The sequence below is a fragment of the Stegodyphus dumicola genome, chromosome 7, assembly GCF_044657685.1.
Source record: "Stegodyphus dumicola isolate Sdum_Otavi_A_Nest chromosome 7, ASM4465768v1".
Classification (NCBI taxonomy): Eukaryota; Metazoa; Arthropoda; class Arachnida; order Araneae; family Eresidae; genus Stegodyphus; species Stegodyphus dumicola.
In genome coordinates, this window is record NC_140774.1 from 181,424,902 (window position 1) to 181,435,866 (window position 10,965).

General features: G+C 29.8%; 1 protein-coding gene across 4 annotated transcripts; it reads left to right on the forward strand.

Moving 5' to 3' along the window:
• Nucleotides 1–65: 65 nt before the first annotated feature.
• Nucleotides 66–9,004, forward strand: LOC118195429 (methylmalonyl-CoA epimerase, mitochondrial-like). Of its 4 annotated transcripts, none has more exons than XM_085821137.1 (3): nt 66–199; nt 6,206–6,411; nt 7,641–9,004. In XM_085821137.1, exons 2-3 carry the CDS (start codon nt 6,220–6,222, stop codon nt 7,953–7,955), a joined length of 507 nt encoding a protein of 168 aa, XP_085677263.1. In that variant the 5' UTR covers nt 66–199; nt 6,206–6,219; the 3' UTR covers nt 7,956–9,004. The 4 variants fall into 4 exon arrangements, with proteins under 4 accessions (XP_085677263.1, XP_085677262.1, XP_035222624.1 ...); XM_085821136.1 differs by having other exon boundaries at nt 138–219; XM_035366733.1 differs by lacking the exon at nt 66–199 and adding an exon at nt 206–481.
• Nucleotides 9,005–10,965: the final 1,961 nt, after the last annotated feature.

The following is a 10,965-nucleotide window of genomic DNA, read 5'->3' on the forward strand; positions in this document are numbered from 1 at the left end:
TCATTACTGCTGAACTAATTATTCAAACGAACTACAATTGCTTTGAACCTAGAACATAGAAAATTTAAACCAAAAACTATGCCAAAGAACGTCTTTAGGGCAAAGAATCTTTGCGTAGGGTAGATTAGATTGCTACAAAGATATCCACACATGCGCAGAAATTTCTTTGTACGGACGTTTCCTGTCTTGAATCGTTAGTGTAAGCCAAAGAGCTTTGGTGTAATCTTTGCAAATTGTTGATCACGTTTATACTGTATATTAAATAGCTATTTGTTTTTATTACTCATTGATAGCAAACTAGAGAACGATTAAAATATGGCAATCCTTGATCGTTTACATAAAGTGGCTGTTACTGGTCTGTTAGGACTAACCGGTGTGTTAGGTATTACTTTGGGCACGCAGTTGTATACTTATTTCATAGTGGAACGGCCTGAAAAGCAGAAGGAAATTGAAAAGGGAGTTAGCTCAGAAGGAAAGACAGGTGAAATGCTTGCCAATACGTCTTAGATAAAGGTAATAATTATGCCGGTGTGAAAACAGGAACTGAAATTTTTAGAAAATCATCCGACTAACAGCATCCTAGATTGAATAGCGTCGTTCTTCAAAATTCCACTGTTTTGAAGTAAAAGTATTGTCATTCAGTAGGGAAATCCAATGCTAAAAGTTTAAAATGAATTTTATTTTAATTTTTCCCGCAGAAGTATTATGCGGATTTCTTTTCATTTCTTTCTTTTAAATCTGTCTCACATTCTTCTTTCATGTAGATTATTTTTTAGATATTGTATGATTGTGATACAATATCAAGTTGTCCCAAGTCCACAACGTTCCCCACAATAAAGTGATTCACATGAATGTTTTGTTTTTCCAGTGTATAAGAAACTTTTTCATCCCATGTTAGTATTCAACATATCTTTGTATCTAATATTAAATACTTTTAGTTGAATGTCATGGCTGGTGTTTGAAACATATGACAGTTTTTTTTTTTTTTTTTTTTTTTTTTTTTTTTTTTAAATCTTAGTACCTTTGTGGTTTTTTTCATTTTTCTAATGCCAATATAATGTTAAGGAAAAACAATATTATAAGAATTAACAATATAATATTTAAATGGGTGGAATTTTATTTTAAAAAAAAGTCGTGAGCTAAATAAACTTAAAAATAATTTTAAAATTAGCCAAAAGAGGGCAAACTTAGATTAACATAAATTTTGAATGAAAGTATGGATTTTGAGGGCGACCTGTTGTAGAGTTCCCAATATCCGGGCTCTCATTAAGAAAAAAATTCACTACGAGAAGTTGTAAGATGATTTTATGGCATGCACAAACCTAACATCTAAGTCTAGGTTTCTTTGAGTTAAGTGATAATCAGAACCTGGGGGCTTATTTAAAATCTTTTGTTCCTAAATAATAATTTCTTTATACAAAATTTTATTCTTTGAATTTGTAGTTTTGTCTTATATGACCAGTGTTTCAACTGAGATAAAATTTCATTTGATAGTTATTAAAATGTATTTTTTATTCCCAATATCAATACTTGTTTAAATTGTTGTTTTTAAAAATCAAAGAAGTTTTGTTATTTTAAGTACTGAGAATTAAAATGTTAAAATTATCAATTCTCTTTTGGGTATAAATCATATGATAAGTACAAAAAGTGGAAACCAGACATATGGTGGCAATAATTTACAGCCAACCATTAGACAAATTTGAGTTTTATTTCCTCAAAATAAAACTTGATTAAAAATATATGACAGATATGTTTTCTTATCCAAATCTGAATTCATAATATCCATTGGTCTTAACAAATAAATTTTTGCTTCCAAAACTTTTTAAAAATTTCTGATCTTATGAGACAAAAAATGGAAACTGATTTCACTAGAAAGTTTAGCATTGGACAGGAATTGTCAAGCAGTAAAACTTTTGAGCTTGTGTGAGACCTTTAGCAAAAGTGAAAAGGGTTAATCTCTGGAATATGATAACAGGTAGTTTGGCGACATTTTGGTAAGGCGATAAAGGTTACTAGCTAGGACTTTAGCAGTGTACATGGATAAAGTAATGAGTGTGTGCAATGCCATTTTTGTGCAATTCTGGGATGTTTTTTTGAGTGCAAATAGGTGGACATGTACATGGATGATACCGTGTATGTGCAATTCTTAAAAACGCGGCAAGCAGTGGGCAATTCTGCACTTTCTCCCAATTTCACACCTAATCTTCGTCATGATTAAGCATTTTTGTTCCATAAAAGTTCTAGTATAAGCATAATTCGGCTAGCAGATTGTTGGAAAAAATGTTGAGTTAAAAAAAAAAAAAAATGCCTTTACTTCAGGAAAACAAAATGGCATCCAAAACAAAACTAGCAGGTTTCTGTAGCGGGGTTGGTCGCCAAAAAATAGCCAAGTTACCATAATCCGAAGATTAACCGTGAAAAGTACCAAATCAAAATCATAAAGTTAGAATTCATTTGACAAAAATACCCAAATATTTATTTTTTTAAATTGAGTAGGAAACATTTATATTTACCCCCTCTTCCACTTTACAAACAATGAATGACATTTCTGCATTGATGGGAATAGGAATTGGTTAATGTCAGCGGAATCTCTAAAGTCTGTACTACTGTACAATGCAAATGTCTATTCATTTTATTGGCATACTTCACCAAATGAAGGAGTCGTATGAGATTCTGAAGATAATATTACATATAAACAGTTATTGAGCATAACTGAAGTTTTTGTGGAAATTTTAAAATAATTTCCCTAATAATTTTAAAATAAAAAGTTTCATTATAAGGGAAAAGAATATTAAAAAAAAAAAAAAGAAGAAGAAGAAGTAATTGATTCCGAAAGAGTAATTCTGTTAGTTTTATATATTAAATTAAACTTGATAACAAATTTTATTAAGGTTGTAAATAAAGGCAAATATTGGGATTTAAATCTCTTTAAAGTTTCCATTGTTGTAAACTTGTTAAAGTTGCATAAGGTACAGTGGGATCTTTTATTTTAACATCAAAGCAACTACTACTTAAATTCTTCATACAAAATTTAAGTAGTAGTTGCATTGTGCCAAGAAATAAATCAAAGCTTGGTGTGAAATTTCTGGGGAAATCATAAGTCTCCTAATATTATTTTTTTCATACTTTTCCGTTTTACCGGCATAGGCATTAAAGTCGCCAATAATGGTACAGTTGATGCCAAACGTAATATCCTTGCTGGTAACCTTTTACGCCTCATTTTCAAAACGATTCGCAGCCATATCTTATCAGATTGATTGTTTCTTTCAATACTGCCATACATAGAATTTTTACCAGATAGTTCAATTTTATGCCGTAAGGCCATATGTGATAATTAAGTCAATTAGGATGCAATCACATCACTCACCCGAAGGCAAAAATATAGAAAAGGCAAAGTCAAGGGTTAAATTCATCGGTACTTTTTCATTTTGCTGACGCAAGCGATAAAGTCGCCAGTAATGGTACTACCGATGCCAAACGAAATATCCTCGCTGGTAATCTTTTACTTTAACTTTTACATGTTCAAAACAAGTTGCAGCCATTTCTTATTAGATTGGTTGTTTCTTTCAATACTGGCAGACAATTACACAGAATTTTTACCAGATAGTTCCATTTTATGCCCTAAGGCCATTCATGGGTGGTAATTAAGTCAATTAGGATTGAATCACACTGCTCACCCGATAGCGAAAATATAGAGGCAAAGTTAAGGGTTAAATTCATTTTACTATTCCATTTTGAGGACCGTAAAAAATTGCAGCAAAAATGTATGCACAAAAGCGCCAAATCTAGCAAACGCGCCCATTTAACAGCGCGCCAAATCTAGCGTACGCACTGATTTCAAATTGCGTAATTTTAGATAGTTCTATATTTCTTAAGACGGCATTGAAATACTAGTTTAATTTTTAAATCCTTTTTGATTTCAAATCCTTTTTTGATATCCTATAGATTTAACAATTTTGGAACTGCCCATGACGAAAAGTCTGCAATCCATGTACACATCGACCTATTTTCACTTTAAAAAAAAATCACAAAAATGGCACTGCGTACACCCTTGACTTTATCTATGTACACATCGGCCTATTTTCACTTAAAAAGTAAAAGAAAATTGATAAAAATTCAATTGTTTTTAACCTTGTAAAAATTGCCAAACAAATAAGTGGGCGATTCAGCACTTTACCAAGAATTTTTTCAAAGAAAAGGCATCATTCATTATAGAAAATTATGTTTGAACAACCAACAAGATGAAATTATGCTTTAGCGATAACTCGGTAGCGAAATAGCGATGCAGGAATCCGTTCAGTTATGTTTAGCTTTTTTTTATATAAATTATAAAAATGATTTGAAATAGTTATTTACTCTTATGCTTCCATTCAGTCAGGTTTAGCCTTTTTCATATAAATTATAATAATAAAAAAGTATTATATGAAATTAACCTTTTATCTAAATTAAAACAATAATCTTTAAATAGTTATTTACTATTATACTTCTTTCTTGCCTTAGGGTTGCCGCAATTATTTTTGGCAGCACTGGCATCAACGATAGTTTGGCGATTTTTTACGGTCCTCAAAACGGAATAGTAGTACCAGTTAAATTCATCAATTCAAATGCACTAAGCAAAGTAAAGCACTTCGGTTTTACATAATTTCTATTCGTATGAATTGATATAATTCCTGCATTTAAACTCGTATTCCAAATTAAGATTTAACTTGAAATTAATGTAGATAATTGTCGAGAGAATTAGATTTTTGTAGCGTAGTTTATGTGAGATGAGATCACTTGCGGTCACGTGATATGAACCGGCGAATCAGGATGTTGTATGATGAAAGCATAGTAAATTCTTATATTAATGTCGTTTTACAAATTTATTGTTTTTATTTATTGGCTTTTTTACAAAATTTTGAACAGCATTAAATTGTTTATACCTTCGAAATAAAAAATTCTTAGAACTAACATTTGTCAACAATTTTTATGTGTTTTTCGCCAATAAAGTCTGCTTGGCGAGATTTGCGCCGACGAAACAGAAAAGTACTTTTTTTAACTGTAGAAATCTATTTTGAATGTTTCTGAATTATATACTTTTTTGTATTTCATTTAAATTTCTTTCCTAAAGATAATTTCTAGCAAAATTGGCAGGTGTAGGGAGTACTTCTACAGTTATATAAATTCCTGTTATGTCTCTGCAAACAGATTTGAGATGTATGTACAGATTGCTGTCAGTCAAGAATTGAGATTTTAGATTTTTCAAAATCTGTGGGTGATTGTACTTTTAGTTTTGTTGCCTTAATTAAAAGGTAGTGGAGTATAATAATCACCATTTAATTAATAAAAATAAGTAATTTACTGAACAAAGTTGTCATTCTCCATGTGGAATTCATTATCTGAATTTTACATACAAAGTTAATTATAATGTGCATACAAAATATGGCTACTTAAAATAGTTTTTTTTTTTTTTTTCCTGTTTTTCATACTAATATGCATTATAGATGCTTTATAAATATTTTATTTGTTCAATAAACATAGCCAGTATGTTGGTTGAAGTTTAGTTTTTATTGTTTAATACAAGAAACCTTGTTACATTCTAATGTGGTTTATTAGTTTTGTAAATATACTGTATTATTTATTGGTTTCATGAATATGCTTGGCTCTCACTGTGCATTAATTATTACTCTTCATTTTAAAATTGCAGTTATTTTCTGATTATTTACATCCCCATGTTTTGAACTCAGTAGCAACTAATTTTTCTACCTATCAATGGCAATAGCCATTTTCAAAATAGCAGCATACTAAGAAGAAAAAATTAAATACTTTAGAAACTATAAAAAATATACACTAAATACTTGTACCAAAAATAGTACCAATAGTTGCCAAAATAATTTTTGGCAATGTTGTGAGTTGTCACATTAACTATTTTGATGACTTGCTCTTTGTCTCATGAATACATTTTTGTGACCTTCAGTGGGGATATGGGTAATCAGAAAGGACTGAATTCAGTCGCCTGGGAATTGTGCTGTCATTATTATTAAAACTTCAGCTTATAAGAATAAATTTGTAACATTTTATTAAATATTTTGAATATTATTTCATATATAAATTTATCTGATTCTTTGTCTTATTGCCTACTTTTTAAATTCTTTCTTATCGAATGCAAAATAATAAAATATTATGATGTGTAAGTAATTAAAAATATTCAACATTTTCATTGCAGTTGAACAAATCACTATGGCCAGTTTGATAGGTAGAAAAATTTCGAACTTATTCAACATTGCTAAGCTTATGCCCCAAAGTCAGTGCTGTTATTCTGTAATTAACAAGGAAAGGGCTTGGAATGTGCTTAGAGTCAATCATCTTGCCATAGCTTCTGAAAATATGGAAAAAAATATTCAACTTTATCGAGATGTGTTAGGTATCAAGGTAAAGCTATCTAATCACATTTTCACTGAAATGAAATTGTACAGAACATGTGAAATAACTTAAAGCTATGAACATGTAGATGCCTATCATTCTGTAATTATGTTTTTAATAAAATGTTTGCAGCATCTTATGTATTTATATTTTTATCTAAAGTATACTGTTTCAAATTACCTTCATTTATGTTTATTTTTTAGAGGTATTTTATGTTATCTCTATGCACATTTTTAAGAAAGTGACTTATTTGGCAACTGAAAATATAGCCTCATTATCATGTACATTTTCCTGTATTTTGTAATATCAGATAACCTCTTCAGCAATCCAAAAATATTATTTAGTTTCTTGTTTCATTGTCTATAATCACTTGCAACTTTTATATTCTAGTTTTCAACCGTCTGTAAAAAGCACTTGTGTGTTTTACAACAAAAATGCTGCTGAAAATCCATTATCCTTCTAAAAATTCACAATAAATATGTAAAATTAACCAAAAGTAAGAAAAATTAAAGAAATGTGAAATACTAAAACCTCAAAAAATAAAAATATAGGTAGAGGAAGTACATCAAACTCAATTGAACCCCTTCTTCCCTTTGAAAAACGCTGCGTGTCTGTTATCCAAAATTAGCTGATGAACCATTCTAAATCATTTAAGTATAACAGTTCACCTGAAAATTCTGAACTCCTTCCTGATGCAGTGTCATTTCTTTTAAAGAAAAATAAAAAAGGACACATGCACTAGTAAAAATTCTAATGTCGAGTGAAGCAAAAGAAATTGGACACTTTTTACTGAATTTAAAATTCAAATTAATGTAATAAAGCAAAATATACTAAAATAAATAACTGAGAACATTAATTTAAAACTTGCTCATTGGAGGAACAGACAATCCGTTTGAGAATTATACAAATCACATCCATATGAAAAAATCCCACTGTTAAATAAAGTAAATAATAAGTGTACTTTTTTCATAAAAGACCAGAAATGTTAGATTCAAAAAGAATTCTTATGGGTGCTACTTTGGCTTTATTGGTATAAATCATAGGTGACGGCAAGTTAAAAATTTTAAAAGTTTTGTAATCCAACTTATTCTTCTGAAACTTTCTCCTTTTTCTTTCATTCTGTTCTTTATATTTTGTTACTCAGCTTTACTCTTATGGATGATTTGCAATGAAATTGCATAAAAATATCTGTATGTTTTATTGCTGACAGTATATTAATTGTCTTCATATTTTTGTAGACAAGTGAAACAGTACCATTACCTGATCATGGAGTTTCTACAGTTTTTGTTGAATTATCAAATATGAAATTGGAATTACTTATTCCTTATGGCAGCGAAAGTCCAATTGGAAATTTTCTGCAAAAGAATCCATCAGGTGGAATGCACCATATATGTTTAGAAGTAGATAACATAAAAAATGCAGTGAAAGATCTAAAAGAAAAGAAAATACGAATGCTGAATGAAGAACCTAAAATCGGAGCTCATGGTAAACCTGTTGTATTTTTGCATCCTAAGGACTGTGGTGGTGTGTTAATTGAGCTTGAGGAAGTATGAACATTGGGCTTAGAAGTAACAAGTAAATTGCTCAATACTAAGGGCATTATGCTTGATTTGCTATGCATTTAAAAATAAGAATCTCTGTTTAAAATGCTAGAAAAATATTATATAACATATTATATACATATATATATATATTATAAGTAAATTTTCACGTTAATTTTTACTGCCAAATCTCCACTGAGAGATTGTACAATTTTGAAAAGTATGCTATTTTTGTTAAGCTCTACACAGTGAAAATGTTTCAAAAAGTACACTATTTTTGTTATACACATTTGTTAAGCTCTATACAGGGGAAATGTTTCAAAGGATAATTCTTGACCATAGAAATGCATTTCTACTCCCTCCCAGATAGCATTCGAAAATAAACATTTGCTCATTTGTGCCTTTAATTTTCAAATACGGAGAGAGGGTAAATATCCTTCTGCCTCTCTAAGCTGGAGAAATAGGATAGTTCCTGTTTCACAGCTGAAGTAATCTTAAAATGAAGGAGTATGAATCTTTTTAAATAGTACATATACTGAAAACAAGTCTAGTAACAAACAATAATACTAATACCTAATATTTCCTGTATATTTGTAAAAGTGTAAATTACTGTACTTAATTATACTTTGTTTTCTAATTTCAAAGTTTAGCATTACATATATTGGTTATTAGTTTTAGTTAATAAATGGAAATGTTTGATCATTTATTTCTTGCACACATCAAAATTTATTGTAAAATTTGAGTAAATATTTTACTTTGGAAATCTATATCTTTTTTTTTTTTCAATGTGAATGTCTTCCTTTGTCTCGTATTAAATGTATAATTAATAAGAATCTTAAATGTTGGGCATTTGATACTATGAAAGTTTCAAAATGTATCCTGTGTTATGACATATCTGTACCTATATGAGCTTTACTTCAAAGAGTGCATTGTTGTGCTGAGATGTTATCATTTTCACATTCATAATTCAACATTTCATCACTGTTAGGATCATTTTAGGTCTTTTGGCAGGAGAGTAAAGAATCCGATTTGTAATGATGCAATAAACTTATATAACTAGATCATATGTGCCTATATAGACTAATTGACAAGAATAGTAAAGTACAAACATTATGGCCCCCACTCACACATTCATGGTTCAAGGATCATTTTTTATATTTAAAAAATATATATATATATATATCGCATTCAGTTTTGAGATCATGCTTAAATGTGTGCATATGGATGGATGCAGTGGGATTTGTTATTAACCGATTGTATTTCCGTGTCAGGATTGTTTGTATGTTTTCAGTGGAGTTCAAATATTCTCTGTCAATTCTGTCAGATATAAGGGCACGCATGCCAGAGAGGAATTTTGTTGTTATGTTACAGTTCATTTCTTCATAGATATTCAAAGATGCTGAATTTGATTTTGCATTCAAACTTATGTTCGGAAAGGGTATGAATGCAATTTCTTATCTTTCAACAACCATGGAGACAAAAATCAGTAGTCAATTTATCCACATTCCTAAGTAGCTCTCATTATGAAGAATTGTCATTCATCTAATTATATACAATTATGATTTAATTCTGTAAGCATTAATTGTGTTATAATTTCGTGAACATGATGGTGATTGTAATTCAAGGTATGTGGATTCACGTTTTGTGATAGGTATTGGGATATTTTGTTTCATGTTTTATATTTTTGATTTATTCCAAAAATTTAAATCATATCACAGTAAATTCGATAAAAATATTATTATTGTTTTCAAGAACCAAAAAATAAAAATTTGAGCACTGTAAAATACAAAAAATGTAGTGGATAGAAAAGCTTTGAAAGAACACTCTTTTATATGTTGTAAATTGTAACGCATATGTCCTTGTAGAATCGGTCAAAGCTTCTATAATTTCATGATCAGCAATTACTCGGTTTAAAATTAACTTTTTCCTTATCGTAAAATTGACTTCCAATGAATATTTTTTTTTAATTTCTTGGATTGGTCTAATTAGCAGCTCATCCTTCTTTAATTCTTTGTGTGCTTCTATTAAATCTTGCTTTCTGCAGTTGGCAAGAAAAGACATTGTTGAGATAGAAAATTCTTGAACAGCTTATCAAAATTAATTTTAAAAAGCTTTTAACAGAGACTCAAAAATTCGACTCAGAATTTTAATCAACTACCGTGATATATCAGTTCACTTTTTGTTGTAGAATTAGAAATTTAAATGTGATGCAAAGCATTTTATTTCAAAGAAAACGCCCAAATCATATTTCTTACATTACAATAAAAACATATGCTTTCCCTCCAATAAAAGTCGGTCAAGATTGCTCTTAATAAAGAAATGCTAGAGTAAATAAATTCAAGCTTTAACTTGATTCACACAGCAAAAGTTTTGATTTGGGACTCTAATGCAAGAGGTCAGATTTCAAAATGGAAATATTCCAATATTCTCATAGAAAAAGGGAGGTACTTACATATCTTGCATTCCTTTAATTTTTAAACATGAAAACTGGTTTCAATTTTTTATCCCATTGCTGCCAACAGATATCTTGGTCTGTATTAAATTTTTTAAAGAATTTCATCAACATTTTTATTTTTAAGTCATATATCATGTACAAAACTAAAACATTTTCAAGCGAGGACTTCTATATTTCTTCCTAGATATGTATTTGATAGCACAACAATGCAAAGACATAGCTTACATTCTTCCCCACTCAATAAAGGATAGAAGAGAGTCATATAAGTTTAGTCAATCAAAACCAGCAACTCTCATTTGCCACATTTTAATTTGGGCATCATTATAGACCTTTATTATTTTTCCAGGGCCAGGAAATGAAAGACATCAGTTGTGTTCTTCCTGGTATGAGATGCATGGATTGACCAGCTCTCACTGGATGTGCTAAGCACTAGAGCAGGCGAAGTGAAATACAATAATTCCTTACAACGTGATCTGCATACTCGGGCATAATTTCCTTTTTACTTCATTTAGTAATCCAAATAATGTACCACGTACGTAATCCTGAACATGAAAAATGTGCCATGCA